Below are 20,124 nucleotides of genomic sequence, written 5' to 3' on the forward strand. Positions count from 1 at the left end.
ACCGCCGTATCCAGCGGGAGGGGGTCCGATCGGACCCCCCACCCGCTGGAAGGCAGGCACGTACATGTACGTGCTTGTGCCTGCCTGTGCCATTGTGTTGACGTACATTGGCAATACGGCGGTCCTTAAGTGGTTAAGCCCACTTACTGCGACAAAGTACCCCATGATTAGTGGGTCCTACACTATCCATAAATTGGGAGATCCTGCTTCTCAGAACCATGGGAGCTCCCAAAAAGTCTCACATGTGGTATCCCCGTACTCAACAGAATGTATTTTGGGGTTTAATTTCACATATGCCCATGGCATGTTTGAGCAATATATAATTTAGTGAAAACTTTGTGGGGGAAAAATTTTTTTTTGTCATTTTCCCGCAACTTGTGGCAAAATATAAAATATTCCATGGACTCAACATGCCTACCAGCAAATAGCTTGGGGTGTCTACTTTACAAAATGGGGTCATTTTGGTGGGGGTGGGGGGGTTGAACTGTCCTGGCATTTTATTAACAACTTTTAGAATTTTAAACGCTTATGTCCTACATCACTCACTTTTTGTTTACATGAGAAATATTTTTTTCTTTGCAAGAAAATTACTTTAAAGCCCCAAACATCATTATACATTTTTTTTAAAGCAAAGGCCCTACAGATTAAAATGGTGGGTGTTTCATTTTTTTTTCCCACACAGTATTTGCACAGCGATTTATTTTTTTTTTTTTTTTTTTTTTCAAACGTGCTTTTTTTTTTGTTTGTTGGGGAAAACACTTTTTTTTTTATTTTATTTGAATGCACTAAAACACACTATATTACCCAAATGTTTGATGAAATAAAAAAGATGATCTTAGGCCGAGTATATGGATATCAAACACGACCTGCTTTAAAATTGCGCACAAACGTGCATTGGTGGCAAACTACATACATTTTTAAAAGCCTTTACAGGTTACTTTAGATTTACAGAGGAAGTCTTCTGCTAATATTACTACCCCCGATCTGACCTTCGCGGTGATACCTCACATGCATGGTGCAATTGCTGTTTACATATGACGCCAGACCGATGCTTGCGTTTTGCCTTTGCGTGAGAGCAGATGGGGAGGGGCATCATTCTGGTATAACCACTCAAAGTCCAGCAACATACCAGTACGTTGCTGGTCCTTGTTGAGCATATATTGTATTTTTTTTTTTTTTCATGCAGCCTGTGGAACCATTAGAATACCTCCCTTCATCCACCCACTTCTAATGATGGGCATGCATGCACCATTTATATATGCCGAAGCATGAAGGCATCTGCCCCAAAAGGTAGGAGCAAATCTTCTGCCCCCATGCTTCGGGATATGTTTTATTTATTTATTTATTTTTTTCTTTCTTTTAACTGTGGTGGTGAAATCACCCCCTACAGCAGGGGTCTCAAACTGGCGGCCCTCCAGCTGTTGCGAAGCTACAAGTTCCATCATGCCTCTGCCTGTGGGAGTCATGCTTGTAATTGTCGGCCTTGCAATGCCTCATGGGACTTGTAGTTTCACAACAGCTGGAGGGCCGCCAGTTTGAGACCCCTGCCCTACAGCTCTGGAATTACGGCTTTATCGTGGGAGCAAACGCTGTTGCTGTCAAGAGAAATAAATCCGCGCTGCAGCTGAATGGCGTACCTGAAAACAAAGAAATGGTTAGCAATAAAACCGTAAACGGTAAAGTATAAAAAAAAATTACATACCTGAAAAGCAAACATAATAACAATAAAACATTGCAAAATAGAATACAGTAAAAAAGAGCAGAACAATAGAGAGAGAATAGAGAGAAAACAATAACAATAAAACAACTATTTTTTTTATATATATATATATATATATATATATATATATATATATATATATATATATATATATATATATATATAAAAAAATATAAATAAAAATAATTTTTTTGTGTATTTTTATTTTTTTCTTTTACACTTTTATAACTGTAACGGTTCCATGTTTGGGTCTCTCAAAATGCGATGGCATCTTGGGAAACCCTGTGAAAGTGTGCCCAGTCATTGTAATGGTGTACCGTACGCTAAAACTCAACTAGTGTATGGTAGCGCTCAAAACATTCACCAATGCAAAGACAAGGTTTGTCAGGACAGCGGGGATAATAATAGCGGGTGTCAAGCCTATATCCACATTTTCTTTGAGGGGCTCGTTGAGTAGGGGTACTCGGGAGGGCATAAGTAAATGTCTCTAATGCCGGCTTACTGCATTTGGATTGGGAAGGTGAGGTGGAGCACCATTTGGAAAACAGAAGGGCTCTGACGATTGGTTTCCAACTCTGGCAAGGGAGGACTGGGGAATAGTAGCGATGTGTTGATCAGTGTACAAATTGCTTTGGTCCACAATAGATCTATAGAGATTTTCAGTGAAAAACAGCGAATAAAAATCAAGTGACGTAAAATCAACTGCTTCCACCTGAATGCCTGGTTGGCCAGTGAATGGGCAAAGTGTGGGTGCTGCAGAAGTGGTGGGTTCCAAATTAGGATTGGCGAATTCTGCAGGGAAGGCACTATGGGCTCGACAGGCCTGTCTTTGTCTTCTTGGTGGCAGCGGGACACTACTTGTGCTTGCCACCTCACCAGCTTGAACTGCACTTATGGGACTCGCCATGTCACCAAGTGTTACTGCAGTGCTGGATGTACGACCAGGTTGTACTAGGCAACTGGTGCTTGCCAGTTCACCAGAAGGAATAGCAGCGCTAGTACTTCTCTGCTCCGTACGAGAGTCCTGCGCTTCTTGCACCTCAACAGCAGAAGAAGATTGGGGTCTGGTACACCTGACCTTGGCAGGGACCACAACTCTGTTGTCAGAGCTATCTGTTATGAAGCCGCTGTCGTCTACAGGATCATATTCTGAGCCTGAATCTGACAGATAAGTGACTTCCTCTTCGCTATGTCATGCTCAGAAACCTGTAGGTCTCTTCACTAGTGTATCTTCGATTTGCCATTTTGGGCTCTAAATTTTAGTGGTACACTAGTGAGACTCGCAGGTAAAAAAAAAAAAGCTCCCAACTGTCAGTGACTGTATCAAAACTATACCAAAAAAACTGTTGGCGATCGCAGAGATTAGGCCTGACTTTGCGAATGCTGCAGTTATGTGTTTAGTGTTTTGCAAGTGACAGTAATCAATCGATACTGCACTTGGGTGGGCTCGGCGGAGGGGCAAAACACAGGTGCTAGCAGTTATCTGGGCTGATCCCACTAACACTGCATTTTTGGGAACCCTAAACTGCATGGGACGCTAGTATAGATCTGATCAGGTATCGATCCGTTCAGATACTATACCACTAAGGGAGGTGGGTGTTAGCGGTACTGGCACTAACCTGACACTGCCTGGGGCGACGTAGACCCTAACTGACCCTAAAACCTAACTTATATCACCCACCGGGCGATCAGGGGGTTAAACCTTTATTAGGTAATAAATTGCGGGTGCCCTGACACTATAAAAAGCAAACTAACCAGCGTCACCCGTAAAAGTTACGGTGATCACTGGTGAAAAGGTTAACTAGGGGGCAATCAGGGGGTTAAAACCTTTATTGTAGTATAATGGGGGTACCTGACGCTATAAAAAGCTGACGGCGAACTTAAATATTTACCTGCCTTACTAGTGACACTAATACGGTGATCAGAAAAACTATCGCTTAGTGACGCTGGTGACGGGGGGGGGGGGGGGGGGTGAGTAAGGGGTTAAACCTTTTATTGGGGGGGGGTTAAGGGGGTACTTTAGACCTTAAGGGGCCTAACGCTAACTGCCCTACCACTTATAACAGTCACAAATGACACCAATGCAGTAATCCGTAAAAGCAAAACAAAAAAAAAACCTGCTATTGTCACTGTGACAGGGGTGTGGGAGGGGGGTGATCGGGGGCTGAAAAGTGTGCCTGCGTGTTCTACTGTATGTGTAGTGTTGGTGCAGTGTTGATGTCTTCTCTGCTCGGCGCCAGAACGAAAAGACCAACACGAGGGGAGAAGACATCACTTCCTCTGCTTCTGTTTACATTACAGAAGCAGAGAGAGCATTTCATTCGTCAGGAGCGATCGCGAGGGGGTGGCCGTGAATCGATGGCCTCCCCCTCAGCACGGATCGCTCCTGAAGGGTTTCCGTCCGCCGCAGGCACCCGATTGGGCCCCCCACCCGCTGGGAGGCAGGGACGTACACCCATGTGCCTACCTGTGCCATTCTGCCAACGTACATCGTCGTGCGGCAGTCGGCAACTGGTTAAAAAGGCTTTTAGGCGACAACACGCCTAAATGTGGGTAGCCGCGTTTGGAGCTTGAAATGTCTCTAAACACAGCTTCTGAGCGTATTTTTTGGGGGGGAAAAACGACTATAAACGAACCTGTGTACATGTACTGATAACATAGAGGAGAGTTCAAGAGCCGTTGGAAAAAATGCCCAACAGCTCCTAAATGTCCATTTAGCAGCAGCAGTGTACATGAAGCCTAAAGCCCCGTACACACTATCATTTTTTTCTGCTGAGTTTTCCCTTCAGATTTACCAAAACCATATAATATGCCGTCAAAGCTTAGGCGTTTCAATGTGTATGAAATCAGGCAGGCCCTTGTACTACATGGTTTTGGTAAATCTGAAGGAAAAACACAGCAGAAAAACTGATGGTGTGTATGGGGCTTAAGGCTCCATTCACATTTTTACCTTGTGGGAATTCATACAATATTGTGTGCATTTGTGCAAAAATACATGGTGCTATTGGTATACCATCCATGCTTAACCACTTCAATACCTGGCTATAATCATGACGTCCGCAGATGGGATCTCCCATCCTGGGTAGGCGTCATATGATGTCCTTGGCTTCTTGCTGCTTCTGTGGGCCCCGGGGATGAGGTGTGTCCCTCGGACACAGCCCATCCCAGATCTGTGAAAAGAGCCATTTTCTATGGCTCTTTACCATGTGACCGGCTGTGTCCATTCACAGCCGGTCACATGTGTAGTGCCCATGTGCATGGGGCAAATGAAGACCCCTAGGGCGCACGCAGAGCGGCGATCAGGGACGAGGCTTGTTACCTGGCACAGCCCAACCCCGATCGCAGTTAAGATCCAATGACATTGGCTCTTTACCACATGACCGGCTGTGTCCAAAGCCGGCCAAAGAATGTCAAAGCCGGTCAACAAACCGTGGTAATGAGATGTTACCAGGTTCTTGCCCCCCCCCCCCCCGCCAAATAAAGAGGACCTGTCACCACCCATCAAAGTAACCTGTCTTAGCCCCCTGACTACCTGTCGCAGCCCCTCTGATTACCTGTCACAGTCCATCGGAGTAACGAGAACCTGTCACACTTCATCCGAGTAACCAAGTATCTGAGTACCTGTCACCAGCCCATTCGAGTAGCTATCTGCAGACCATGCCTCAAAGAATATACGTTAGGGTGTTTGCTTTCCAAAATGGGGCCATTTTGTGGTGTGATAGGTAGGAATGAAATGAGATGTGTAATTTAATTTATGCGCCTAGAATGCCTGAAGATACTACTTCAATGTTGGGCCTCTGTATGTGGCCAGGCTGTGTAAAAGTCTCACATGTGGTATAGTCATACTCAGGAGGAGTAGCAGAATGTGTTTTGGGGTGTAATTTTTGCTATATACCGTATTTATTGCCATATAACGCGCACCGCTGTATACCCCGCACCCCAAGTTTAGGAGGGAATTTTAAGGAAAAAAACTTTTGGGAGGGAAGTATAAGAAAAAAAACCTTACATTTAAATGCCCATCAATGCAGCCTTATCGGTGTCCATCTGCAGCCTTGTAAGTGCCATTTGCAGCCTTGTCGTGCAGCCCTGTCCACCATTTGCAGCCCTGTCCACCATTTGCAGCCTCGTCGTGCAGCCCTGTAAACCATTTGCAGCCTCGTCGTGCAGCCCTGTCCACCATTTGCAGCCTCGTCGTGCAGCCCTGTCCACCATTTGCAGCCTTGTCGTGCAGCCCTGTCCACCATTTGCAGCCTCGTCGTGCAGCCCTGTCCACCATTTGCAGCCTCGTCGTGCAGCCCTGTCCACCATTTTCAGCCTCGTCGTGCAGCCCTGTCCACCATTTTCAGCCTCGTCGTGCAGCCCTGTCCACCATTTTCAGCCTCGTCGTGCAGCCCTGTCCACCATTTTCAGCCTCGTCGTGCAGCCCTGTCCACCATTTTCAGCCTCGTCGTGCAGCCCTGTCCACCATTTTCAGCCTCGTCGTGCAGCCCTGTCCACCATTTTCAGCCTCGTCGTGCAGCCCTGTCCACCATTTTCAGCCTCGTCGCGCAGCCCTGTCCACCATTTTCAGCCTCGTCGCGCAGCCCTGTCCACCATTTTCAGCCTCGTCGCGCAGCCCTGTCCACCATTTTCAGCCTCGTCGCGCAGCCCTGTCCACCATTTGCAGCCTCGTCGCGCAGCCCTGTCCACCATTTGCAGCCTCGTCGCGCAGCCCTGTCCACCATTTGCAGCCTCGTCGCGCAGCCCTGTCCACCATTTGCAGCCTCGTCGCGCAGCCCTGTCCACCATTTGCAGCCTCGTCGCGCAGCTCTGTCCACCATTTGCAGCCTCGTCGCGCAGCCCTGTCCACCATTTGCAGCCTCGTCGCGCAGCCCTGTCCACCATTTGCAGCCTCGTCGCTCAGCCCTGTCCACCATTTGCAGCCTCGTCGCGCAGCCCTGTCCACCATTTGCAGCCTCGTCGCGCAGCCCTGTCCACCATTTGCAGCCTCGTCGCGCAGCCCTGTCCACCATTTGCAGCCTCGTCGCGCAGCCCTGTCCACCATTTGCAGCCTCGTCGCGCAGCCCTGTCCACCATTTGCAGCCTCGTCGTGCAGCCCTGTCCACCATTTGCAGCCTCGTCGTGCAGCCCTGTCCACCATTTTCAGCCTCGTCGTGCAGCTTTGTCCATCGTTGCACACTGTCAGTGTCATTTACAGCCTTCACTTTTAAAAATGGCACAGCCGAGATACAGAGTCGGATGTCCTGTGTATCTGGACGGAGCTTGGTAGTTCTCAGCGGCTTCTGGTCGCCTTTGGCCATTCTCTGAAGATTTGGGGCGCCTTCAGCTTTTCTCTGTGGCTGAAGGCGCCCGAAAGCCGTCGAGAGGAACCGAAGGCGGCTGAAAGCCGCCCAGAGGCTCACAATGGCTGGGGATTGGGCGTAAAACACGCACCTGCGATTTTCCCTGATTTTAAGTGGGGAAAAGTGCGTGTAATAGCCGATAAATACGGTGCATGCTATGTGTTGGAAATATCTGATAAATTGACAACTTTGAGTAAAAATAAAATAAAAATGTAGGTTTCTTTCCACGTTTTCTGAAGACTTGTGTAAAAAAAAAAAAAATTAACCATGGAAAGACTCATAATGCCTCATAGAATATACGTTGGGGTGTTTGTTTTCCATAATGGTTTAATTTAGTGGGTAATTCCATTGTCCTGGTGCTCCAGGGCCTTTTCAAATGTAATAGGTCTTTAGTAAATTAGAGGAGTCATTTATGCTCCAATAACGCTTGTTGGTGCCCTCTCTGTGTGGCCAGGCTGTGTAAAAGTCACACAAACTGGGTATCGCCATACTCGGGAGGAGTAGTAGAATGTATTTTGGGGTGTAATTGGAAGTATGCATATGCTGTGTGTGAGGAAAAACTTATGACAATTTTGTGGAAAAAAAAAAACTTCATTTATTTTTTAGCAAAACCTGGCAAAAGCTTATGGTTCAAAAACTGATGAATCATTGAATTGCTCCATTAAGTGTTTTTATGCTTTTATCAAAGTTGGAGTGTTTTTACAGGTGATAAAGGTGGTTGGTTTAAGTTTTCAAGATATTTTGCAATAAAGATTTATGCACAGGCAATTTGCCTACAAGGGATGGAGGTGTCTGATGATCATGATGCCTCGTAATTTTTCGACAAAGTATGGTAGAACAATGAACGTGGTACTTTATTATTATTATTATTATTATTTTTTATTGCAAGGCACATTTGTCTTGGTCAGATTTCCGCATCATACAGGTACATCTAGTAGTTGGTGAAAGTGTCATTGCCTAACATTTCCAGAGAAAAGTTGCATGATCTTTTCCCTCGGAAGCCAAGATGCCTCAAAACTGTATAAACAGAGCAGATAACTTCTGCTACGTTTGCATCTCAAAAGTGCCGTATGACAGCAGTGGTAAAAAAGGCATACCACCGATATTTGGATGCACACTAGGGGATCAGGACAACAGTTGGGCCCCTCATTATGGTTGCATTACATGTGCAACTTATCTGTCATTGGCTAAACGGGAAGAAAAAGTCCATGCCCTTTACAGTTCCAGTGGTGTGGAGGGAGCATTTAAATGTTACATGAAAAAGCAATAAATGAATGGAAAGTTATGTTATTGCTATCGATAAAAAGACAATTTTATAACGAATGGTGTGACACCATTCTCAATGGAATATCACATTTTGCAGAAAAGTTATGGAGTATAATCGCACATCCATTCTCGTAATTTTGAATTATTTTGATGTGATTTTTGACCTGAAGCTGTATCTTCAAATCTAGAGCCAATTTATACTCAGGACTTAATTTTCCTGTATTAGTGACCTAATTCTGGTAAAATTGTATCTACTTTAATTTCCAAGGCTTTCTCCTTGTAGACCAGTGTAATTCTTGATCCCCTGGACAGATACCGTGAAATTATAAGTAAAATGAGGGGAAAAAAGTATTTGCTCCCCCTGCTGATTTTGTACAATTTGACAACTGAGAAAGAAATTATCAGTCTATAATGTTAATGGTAGGTTTATTTTAACAGTGAGAGACAGCATAACAACAAATATATCCAGAAAAAACACATTGTAAAAAGTTATAAATGTATTTGCATTTTAATAAGTGAAATAAGTGTTTGATCCCCTATCAATCAGCAAGCTTTTTGGCTCCCAGGTGTCTTCTATACCTGTATAAAAGACAGCTGTCCACAGAAGCAATCAATCCGATTCCAATCTCTCCACCATGGCCAAGACCAAAGAGCTGTCCAAAGATGTTAGGGACAAGATTGTAAACCTACACAAGGCTGGAATGTGCTACAAGACCATCGCCAAGCAGCTTAGAGGGTGACAACAGGTGCGATTATTCACGAATGGAAGAAACACAAAATAACTGTCAATCTCATTCGGTCTGGGGTTCCATGCTAGTTCTCAAATCAGCCCGTAACTACACAAGAGACTCTTGTCAATGATCTCAAGGTAGTGGAGACCATAGTGACCAAGAAAACAATTGGTAACACACTGCGCCCTGAAAGACTGAAATCCTGCAGTGCCTGCAAGGTCCCCCTTCTTAAGAAAGCACACGTGCAGGCCTGTTTGAAATTTTCTAATTAACATCTGAATGATTCCGAGGAGAACTGGGTGAAAGTGTGGTCAGATGAGATCAAATTTGAGCTCTTTGGCATTAACTCAACTTGCAGTGTTTGGAGGAGGAAGGAATGTTGCCTATGACCCCAAGAAAACCATTCCCATCATCAAACATGGAGGTGGAAACATTATGCTTTTGTGGGTGTTTTTCTGCTATGGCGACAGAACAAATTCACCGCATCAAAGGGACGATGGACGGAGCCATGCACCGTCAAATCTTGGATGAGAACCTCTTTCCCTCAGCCAGGGCATTGACAATGGGTCCTGGATGGGTATTGCAGCATGACAATGACCCAAAATACACAGCCAAGGCAACAAAAGAGTGGCTCAAGAAGAAGCACATTAAGGTCAAGGAGAGGCCTAGCCAGTCTTCAGACCCTAATACCATGGAAAATATGTGCAGGGAGCTGAAGGTTAGAGTTGCCAACACCAGCCTTAATGACTTGGCGAGTTTCTGCAAAGGGAGTGGGACAAAATCCCTCCTGAGATATCTGCAAACCTGGTGGCTAACTACAAGAAACTTCAGACCTCTGTGATTGCCAACAAGGGTTTTTACATCAAGTAGTAAGTTGTGTTTTGCGAAAGGGGGTCAAATACTTATTTTTGCTTATTAAAATGCAAATAAATTCATAACTTTAAAAAAATATGTTTTTCTGGATATTTTTATTGTTCTGTCTCTCGCTTTTTAAAATAAACATACCATTAAAATTATAGATATTTTTTTTTTTTTTGCCAGTGGGCAAACGTATAAAATCAGCAGGGGGTCAAATGTTTTTTTTTCCCTCACTGTAATCCAGTGCTTCCAAAAAAATCAGCCACCCTCCAAAAAAACATGCTTTGTGCAAAAATGTACCGCAAACTCCCAAAGTCAGTTAAAGTCCAACATCTAAATCTTGTCATATTTTTATAGGGGAAGGAGGAAGAGTTTAATCACATATTACCACATATTTTGACTCCTAAACCAGAGGATCATGCAATGCTTGAGATAACAGATTCTCCAGATTTGTGCTTTTTCACCAAATCAGCGCCCCTTCTTCATTCCTTCCTCATATCCTAAATGAAATGTTCACAAAAGAAACGAAACTATATACTGTAGTGCATTAAAAAAATAAATAAAATCTCATGCATCAATATAATTGCACGCAATGAAACCGTGACCATAAAGTGCATTCAAGTTGCCATGCAAATTCTTCCTTGTGTCAAGGGAGATGCAGATGTTCTCTTACCAAATATTAAGGTGTGACTTGACATGACTGGGAATTTACAGTTGTGCTTAAAAGTCTACACACCCTGGCAAAAATCGTGAAATTTTGGCATTGATGTTGAAAATATGACTGATCATGCCAAAAACTCTTTTTATTTAAGAGTTAACTCATTGCTTTATACACAGACACTAATTTGCAATTTAAAAACCACAGTTGTGGGGAAACATTCCATGGTATGTATACTCAGGGCCATTTGGGTAATTTCTGTGATCATGATTTAAAATGAAACCAAACAAATATGTGATAAATTACTTCATATGATCACTATCCTATAGATGTAGTAAATGGCAGCTGGATGGTGGCTTTCTTATCCTGATTGAACATCTTATGATTATTATGACATCCTGTCAGGAAGCGCCGGGCCACGTAGGGGCACGATCTGTTACCAGATGACTGATCAGAGTACCGGCTCGCTGCCGGGAACCATGTGACCGGGAACCATGTGACCGTCGTGACGAATCACAGCAGGTCATATGAAAGTTATACACGATGGATGACGTTCTTTCGTACCATCCATTGTGTACATTTGTGTTGCTAGCTGTGATTGGTCAACTTGTTCACATTTTACAGGCAGGGCCAATCACAGCCCATCTGTGCCATTTAATAAGCTTTGACCAATCGCAACAAAACAGACTAATTCAGTTTCATTCGGTAAAATGCTAGTTTATAGCAATATAATACACTGCTATAAGCAACAACAAAAAAATTATAATCCTGATCGCTTCCCCAGAGTAGTACAATGTTACTATAGTAACATTATATTGCTCTGGTCATAGTTTGTAAAAAAAAAAAAAAAATATATATATATATATGAATGAATGAATGAATGAATGAAATACTTATATAGCGCACAATGCGAACTGAATCGCCTCTAGGTTCCCCTCCCCTCCAGGGGCCAATGCACTTGCACCATTCCTGTTGCAGCCTCCAGGCCAGTCACGTCGATCCAAGCCTGCCGCTGCTGGGATTCGAACTCACAACTGCACTGGCTCGGCATTGGCATTGGCACAGCCGGCGCATCTATATATATATATATATATTACCATAGTTTGTGGACTGTATAACTTTCACACAGACTAAACGATATATACCAGTTTGGGTTATTTTCACCAAAAAGTGTAGCAGAATAAATTTTGAGCTAAATGTTGTTTAAAAGAAAAAAAAAAAAAAAAAGCTTGTTTTTGAAATGTTAATCTTTTTTCGTTTAGCAAAAAATAAAAAAACCCATTGGTGATTAAATTCCACAACCGGATGCTCTATTTTTGAGAATAAAATGATAAAAATAGAGTTTGGGTACAGTTTTTGCATGACCAAACAATTGTCATTCAAAATGCGTCATTGGAAATGTAAATTGCTCGGATGATATGATGTAAATGTGTGTTGTTTTTTTTTTTTTTTCACTTTCGTTCACTGACGGACACAGCACCTCTATTTTGACCTAAGGTTATATCTTCACCTTTAGGAGAGGACTAGGCAGAATGCATAAAAAAACAGCACAGTACCGTCCAGGGGGCAGTCCTACTGGCCTCACTCTGCTCCCAGCAGCTTAGTTTTTTTTCTGCCTAGTCTAGAAGGACCTGACTCCCTGTGGGGACCAATGGTCCTTGGAATTGTTATTTATTTTTTGCTGTTTTTGATTCCTGTGATCTACAATCAACAGCCGGGCTGGGTGACAGGCTGGATAATATAGATCCTGGTAGTCTCCACAGCCTGGCCATCAAGCGTGTGCAGACCTTAGCTATACGATGGGTCGGCTGTGACAGTCCCCGTTCTGGTTCAGGGGTGGCTGGTGAGCTTTATTCTCATATGACCGGGCTACTGCTGTCTGAGTTGCAATGTGCCGTGGCCGACAGGCACCCTGTACTACTCGGGTGATGGGTCTGTCTGTGTAGTGTGTGTCCAGCAGTCCCTGCAGGAGGGGTAAGTATAGTTCCACCTGTTTAGGCAGAATGGAGTAGCTGGGCATTCCCTGGGAGGTCGACTAGGGGGTCTTTCTTCTCTCCCTGCCTCTTTCCCTTCTCCTCATTCTAAGTGGGCGCTGTGTGACTGGGCATAGGGGGTCCTGGCAGGGGGCTGCGCTGGGCGTTTGGTGGTTCGCTCATTTTTATCCCTTTATTGGTGTTTTTGTTGGGCTTCTGTGTGGCGCCATGTGGGGGGAATGGTCGCCGCGGGAACCGCAGCCATTTTCTTGGAGACCGGCCATTTTCCTGGCGCTTTCACCTGAGGCGCCTGGTGACCATTTTCTTGTAGCCATGGGGAACGGTCTCTGTTACACTCTAGCGCTGGGCGGCTGTTTAAGCTTGTGGGACCCTTTTGGGTCCCACGAGCCGGTCCGCACCGCTAAGGCTTTTCTAACTTATTTTGATACTTTTATTTACAAAGAGTGGGAAAGCCTGCAGTGGTCCCGATATGAATGTTACCCCTTTTTGAGGAGAGTTTCCTGAGAAAATGGACATCTCCGGTTGTTGACCCCCGGCATCTAGGTTATATAAGGTAACCACAATTCCAGTGGAAGGGTCCTCCTCTTTCAAGGACCCTGCCGACAGAAGGGCCAAGACTGTTGCCTGGTCCATGTTTACAGTGGTGGGTTCGGCATTGCGGCCGGTGTTGGCCATGGCTCTGGTGTCACAAACACTTACTGAATGGGCTAAGTTGTTGCACCGCGAGTTGGGGAAGGAACAGGTTTCTCCAGTCTGCGTGGAACTGGCAGACCAGTTGGTGCATGGCCTTAAGTATGTCTGTGATGCGGTCCTGGATATAGCCCCTTTGCTTTCTAGAGCCTCAGTATCAGCAGTGGTGCTGCGTCGCCTGATTTGGCTTAAATGCTGGCGTGCGGACCAGGCATCTAAGAAAGCGCTGGCGGATTTGGCCTTCCAAGGTGAGAGGCTATTTGGCGCCTTGCTGGATGACATTATTAAGAATGTTACTGGGGGAAAGAGTACTTTGCTCCCACAGTCCAGAAAGAGTAAGGAGCCACGCCGTAGGCAAGGACCCTCCTTTTTTCCCCACCAGAAGCGGCTTTTACGCCAGCCGGGGTTGGCAGGTAAGCGTTCCCAGTCCAGCAAGGTGCCCGCTGAGGGACAAAAGCTTTCCTGGTTTCACAAGCTGAACAAACCTGCAAACAAATCAGCTGCCACATGAAGGTTCGCCTCTGCTCAAATCTCGGGTGGGAGGTTGCCTTCGGGAGTTTGCAGTCCGGTGGACCTCTCTCCTTTCCAGCCAGTGGGTCTGTAAACTGGTTTTGTTAGGCTAGAAGATAGTTTGTTTCTTGTCCGCCAGACAGATTTCTTTTTTTTTTCTTTTTTTTTTTCCTACAAACTTCGTCTCCTTCCTTCTCATCGGGAGTCCCTGTTTTGAGAACTTTCTACTGCTTGGGGTGATAGTACCTGTACAGAAAGGTTTCAGGGATTCTACTCCAATCTGTTTGTAGTCCCGAAGAAGGAAGGGGTCCGTCTGGTCCTGGATCTAAAGGCCTTCAATTGCTTCCTAAAGGGGCGGAGGTCCAAGATGAAATCGGTTAGTTCCATGGTCACTGCACTTCATCAAGGGGATTTCTTGGCATCTTTGGACATCTAGGACGCATTCTTGCATGCCCCCATATGTGTCGGACACCAGAGGTTTCTGCGTTTTTTTATTTTTTTTGTTTTTTTTTGCGGTTGAGGACGAGCACTCTTCCCTTTTTGGTTTAACGATGGCGCCAAGGGTCTGCACTAAAGTGCTGAGACAGGGAGGGATCGCGATCGTGGGTTACCCGGACGACCTCCTGAGAGCAGCTTCTGCCTCAGAATTAAGGCAGGATGTGGCGATCACCATACAGAATCTTAGGGAGTTTGGTTGGGTGTTGAATCTCCAGAAGTCGGTGTTGGTGGCGACTCAGCAACTGGAGTACTTGGGGATGATTCTAGACTCCTCAGAGGCAAGAGTCTTTCTCCCTTCGAACAAGCTGCAGACTCTTCAATTAGCGGTGCAGTTATTGATGTCCCGCAGGTGGTCATCGCTGCGCTTTTGCATGCGAGTTCTGGGCCTCACGATAGCCACTTTCGAGGCGGTACTGTATGCTCGATTCCACACTAGAGTCTTGCAGAAAGAGATCCTGTCCAAATGGGACAAATCTGACATCCCCGGATTGTCAAATTCGGGTGAGCCAGCTAGATAGCGCTTCTCTGGTGGCTGAGGTCTCTTGCTCTTCGGTCTGGGAAGTCGTTCCTCCCTCTTCATTGGACAGTGATCATGACGGACGCCAGCCTGATGGGCTGGGGGGGAGTTTGGGGCTTTCATTCGGCCCAGGGTCACTGGACGCAGGAAAAATCCCACCTGCTGATCAATGTACTGGAGCTATGGACAATCAGGCGGTGCCTCTCCACATGGTCGCAGAGGCTGCAGGGACGTCTGGTCAGGATACAGTCAGACAACACCACGGCGTGAATCAACAAGGAGGGACAAGGAGCTCAGCTACAGCGCTGGAGGTCTCTCACATCCTACAGTGGGCAGAGCGGCACATGCCAGCTCTGTCAGCCGTATACTTTCCGGGTGTAGAAAGCTGGCAAGCGGATTACCTCAGTCGTCGGTTACTGGACCAGGGGGAATGGTCACTGTATCCGAAAGTGATTTGGCTCATTTGTCTAAGGTGGGGAATGCCGGATGTGGATCTCCTGGCCTCTCGGTTCAATCGGAAGTTGCAGAGGTTTGTGACCAGGCCAAGAGATATCTGGGCGAACGTGTCAGACGCATTGATGGATTCATGGGGGCATTATCGGCTGATTTATGCCTTTCCCCCTCTCAGGCTCCTCCCTCGTCTGCTACGCAGAGTAGAGGCCGAGGGGAATCAAGTGATTCTGATTGCCCCAGATTGGCCTCGACGTCCATGTTATGCCGACATAGTCAGAATGGTGGCGGATGTTCCTTGGCAGCTGCCGAAGTGGGAGGACCTTCTGTCGCAAGGTCCGATACTTCATCCTGCTTTACCGTCGCTGGTTTTAACGGCATGGCTGTTGAAAGCCAGGTGCTGAGGGACCGAGGACTGTTGGCTTAGGTAATTTCCACTATGCTAAGGGGCCAGAAGTCTTTTTCCTGGAAGATTTATCATTGAACGTGGAAAGCCTATATCTTCATGTGTGAGGAGATGGGGTGACGTCCGTGTACGTATTCAATTTCCAGGATCCTGCAATTTTTACAGAGAGGAGTGGATCAGAAACTTGCATTAAGCACCATTAAGGAACAGATATTAGCTTTGGCTGTCTTTTTTTTTTTTTTTTTTTCCAGCAACCTTTGGCGACTCATTCATTGGTCTGTACGTTTGTTCAGGGGGTTCGGCATGTGGCCCCTCCAGTACGGCCGCCGCTGCCCCCTGGGGGATTTGTATTTGGTGCTCTCTGTGCTTCAGAAACCGCGGCTGCAAGGCGGGGTTCTAAGTTGGTGGCCTTGTCATACAAGTCTCCCTACTTGATCCTCCACAAGAATAAGGCGTTGCTGCTTCCGCAGCCTTATTTTCTTCCGAAGGTTGTTCGTACGTCCTTCTGTCCACAGCCATCGCATCCAAAGGAGGTTGCTTTGCATTCTTTTAATGTGGTTCGGGCTCTGTGGGTGTATCTGTCACGCTACAGCTCCTTTTCCGGAGGTCAGAATCTGTGTCAGTGGCTGGTCCGAGGAAGGGCCTGGCGGTCTTGTCGGCCACCATTTCTCGGTGGATCAGACGATTGGGGTTCAGGCTTATGCCATGTGCCTCCCTTTCCTGTCACGGCACATTCTACCAGGGCAGTTGGTGCCTCCTGGGCTTTCTGGCATCAAGCGTCAGTTTCCCAGGTGTGTAAGGCGGCGACTTGGTTGTCCGTTCACACTTTCACCAAATTTTACAAGGTTGATGTGGGCGCATCTGCAGATGCGTGCTTCAGGCCGGAAAGGTTTTGCAGGTGGCCATTTGAAGTTGCAATGAGGAGTTATTTTTGTTATGTGTGGCATTTATTTTCTTTCTGTTCCCACCCCTCGTTTTTGACACTGCTTGGGGACATCCCTAAGGTCAAGATTCCATCAATGAAAGAGGAAAAAAAGGATTTTTGTACTCGCCGTAAAATCCTTTTCTCTGATGTTCATTAATGGACACAGCACCTTAATCTTGACCTTAGGTTATATTGCCACCTTTAGGAGAAGACTAGGCAGAGCACATAAAAAACAGCACAGTACCACCCAGGGGGAGGTCCTACTGGCTACTATAACCCCTCACTCTGTTCCCAGCAGCTCAGTTTGTCAAAAATCAGTAAAACATAAATAGAAGGGGTGGGTGCTGTGTCAGTCAATGAAGATCAGAGAAAAGGATTTTATGGCGAGTACAAAAATCCCATTTTTTTATTTATTTTTTGTAAAGAGAAAAAGAAAATTACCGTAATAAAGAGATGAAGAACAGACAGAATCTGGAGAAACGTGAATCGTACACGTTCTCGTGCAAAAATCTCACTCATTTTAAGATCATGTTGCAGCTGGATGCTGAGAGAATGACCTTTTGGTTTTGGAAACAAATTTTGCGTTTTGGTTCATTTCAATCTAGCCTGTCCAAGACCTTATTGACATTAGCGTTAACACCTAATAATGCACTTTATACAGCTAAATGATTACATTTTTATTACCAATCACTGCTGTTTGGCAGCCAGGGGTAAAGTAAATGTGATTTTAATCAACTAGGCACATTAAGACCTTATTTGATGAGCGGGATGGTTGCACGGAAAGTCACATGACTATAGGTTCTCAGGAAAAAGCTGAAGCACACTTTTATGATGTAGTGTGCTATGGTAACGTGTGCAATAACACATTGCATGTTATGAGCATTGGCACATTGCAATGCCATTCATTTTGCATTACACCTCAATCCACATGCGTTGCAGCACACCACAACGCATGGTTCATGAAAAATGAATGGCCAGTCTTAACGCTTTGCACATTCCATGTGTGACACAATGCTCATTAGCATACGTTGCAACGTAATAGAATGACAGTGTGAATAGACCCTTAATCTTAATCTAAAAATTGTGTAATTAACTGTATTTTTAAATAATTGTATAATACTGCTCTATTGTATTGCGTTTTGAATTATGTTAACTTCTGATAAAGAATACGTTGTTTTTAGGTTGCTAAATGACCATGGAATCTGGTGCAGAGACTCAGCAGAGTGGAGATGCAGCTGTTACGGAAGCAGAAGCCCAACAGATGACCATACAGACCCAACCACAGATTGCAACACTAGCACAGGTATAAAATGTGCAGTGAAGACACTGATATGCCTTTACAGTTCTGGCTATCACAGTTAAGCCTAGTACACATGGGCTGAATGTCGGGCGGCATTGGCTGGTTTAATACAAACTGGCCGTCATTCGGCCCATGTGTGCGGTAGCCAGTCTGACAGAAGTCGGTCGTTCAGCCTGCTTTTGTTGAAGGGTCATGACCGAAATAGGTCTGCCGACCCGCTCCCCTTCAGCGCTCTCAGCCGATGGCAGAGAGTGTTGACCAGTGTTTTAGTGGCGGGAGGGAGGGGGGGTGTCCCATCAGAGCACAATAGAACAGCAGGGTAGATCACTGTACTAACATCGGGCTATTAGGACAGCGGCTCTGACCTGAGTTGTCGGGGGTGGGGGTTCGTTCGTTCAACCCAGTGGTTTAGTAGTATGTACGAGACTTTAGGCTGCATTCCCACATAAGCTGGAATCCATTCATGACATCATTGTTTAGTGGTGCACCATAATGAAAATTCCTAACTGAAAATTCAGGATGCTCTTGCCTGAAAACCAAAACTGAAATGGAAAGCTTTTATAAAATAAATAAATAAATTCATATATATATATATATATATATATATATATATATATATATATAATTGTATTCTATTTGACTTTTTAATAGTTTTTTAAGCAATTTTGACTTTACAAAAAAAAAAAGCGCAAGAAAAGCTGAAGAAAAATACATCCCTTTAAATTCTATGCCTGTCTTCACACTAATCCATTGCTCTTCCGTTGTGGTGCAATGCACCTCCCTATTGCAGTTCATTGGAAACTTCGCAAAAACGCACCCGTGATTCAGTTTTTGAGTCACATCACCTATGAAAATCCTGGCAAAACCACAAGCATTTTTAAGTGGCCATTATCTGTAACTTTATTTTTTTTTATTTCCAAATTGCTGATAACCTTATTTTTGGCCGATAATTTACAGCAGACAATATATCAGTGCAGCCCTAGTTTACACTACTGTGTCATGAATGAAAGCTATTCCTGACAGTTCAAACGACAAGCAATCACAAAAAAAAAATCCTTCTCAACCCCCCGTGTACTCTGATGGGATATAACAAAATTATAAGTACGGCGCTGACTCAATGATATTGTTCTTTGTGAGAATTTGTGCACAATTAATTATTCTATAAATATTGTGATCAAATAAAATCCTCCAAATAAATAATTGGAAATTTTTATTGAATTTTTAAAAATATTTTCATGTATTAAGTTAAAATTAAGCAATCCAACGGTATAATGACTAAAAAGTTCTCATCACCAATATGATTTTTCCAAGTGTAGAAATATCTTTTGATCCAAAATGACCACCACCACTAATACAGAAAAACGCACTTACGGGAAGTGCGTGCTTATCTCTCTACAAGATCAGGCGAAAAACATCTTGTTTTAATTATGAAGAACTTCCAAACCGGTGCAGTCCTCTTCAAGACTTGACCTCCACCGCGGTCCTCTCCCCATTCAGTGGTTAGATTTCATAGCTAAAAACAGGCTCCCATAGTGTAGTATCTTAAACATCCAAATTTATTTGACACAAGTACTCGCAAAAGCATAACCTTTAGAATCAAGCATATAGATGTGTAGGCAAAGATTTGCACAGAAGCCAAAGTCCGCCAGCCACTCCAATCCTTCCCAATTCACAAAAACAGCAAAAATGACAGGACACAGTTCCTACTCACTCCCAGCATCGAGTTCGCCCTACATGTTTTGTCTATTCTAACTTCATCAAAGGGGATGCACCTTATCCCAATGCCTTCAGGATGGAGCCCTATACACAGCGATCGGTGGTAATCAGCAGCATCAAAGCACTTTTGCACACATTCAGACCACTGACAGTTGTGTTCCACAGGAGAGACAAAATTGCAAACCTTAACTCTCTCAATCTCTGCAGGATGGATCACTCTACATGGCAGTTACAGTGATCGCCAGTGTCTATCCACTTTCTGTAATACATACACAAAATTGACGTTTTTTTCCCCCACAAATACAGTTTTCTTTAGGTGGTATTTGATCGCCTCTGCGGTTTTTATTTTTTGCGATATATTTTTTTGCTGTAATAAATATCCCATATTTTGTATCAAACACATTTTTTTCTCAGTTTAGGTCGGTATGTATTCTTCTACATATTTTTGGTTTAAAAAAATCGCAGCACGTGTATATAGATTGGTTTGCGCAAAATTTATAGCGTCTACAAAATAGGGGATAGATTTGTGTCATTTTTATAATT

The 20,124-nt window shown here is 44.6% G+C and overlaps 1 protein-coding gene across 2 annotated transcripts in view; it reads left to right on the top strand.

Annotated features, from left to right (window-relative positions):
* Positions 1-20,124, top strand: part of CREB1 (cAMP responsive element binding protein 1) — a 117,779-nt gene that overhangs the window by 56,334 nt on the left and 41,321 nt on the right. The window contains exon 2 of one of the 2 annotated variants that reach the window (XM_077448495.1): positions 17,747-17,868. The exons of the other annotated variant lie outside the window; for it this stretch is intronic. Within the exon in view, the coding sequence (XP_077304621.1) occupies positions 17,755-17,868 (114 nt within the window). The 5' untranslated portion in view covers positions 17,747-17,754. The remainder of the gene's footprint in view (positions 1-17,746; positions 17,869-20,124) is intronic. 2 annotated transcript variants of the gene reach the window in all.

This window comes from Lithobates pipiens, unplaced genomic scaffold (genome assembly GCF_037356315.1).
Source record: "Lithobates pipiens isolate NorthernLeopardFrog02 unplaced genomic scaffold, aLitPip1_a1.2 Scaffold_22, whole genome shotgun sequence".
Taxonomy (NCBI): Eukaryota; Metazoa; Chordata; class Amphibia; order Anura; family Ranidae; genus Lithobates; species Lithobates pipiens.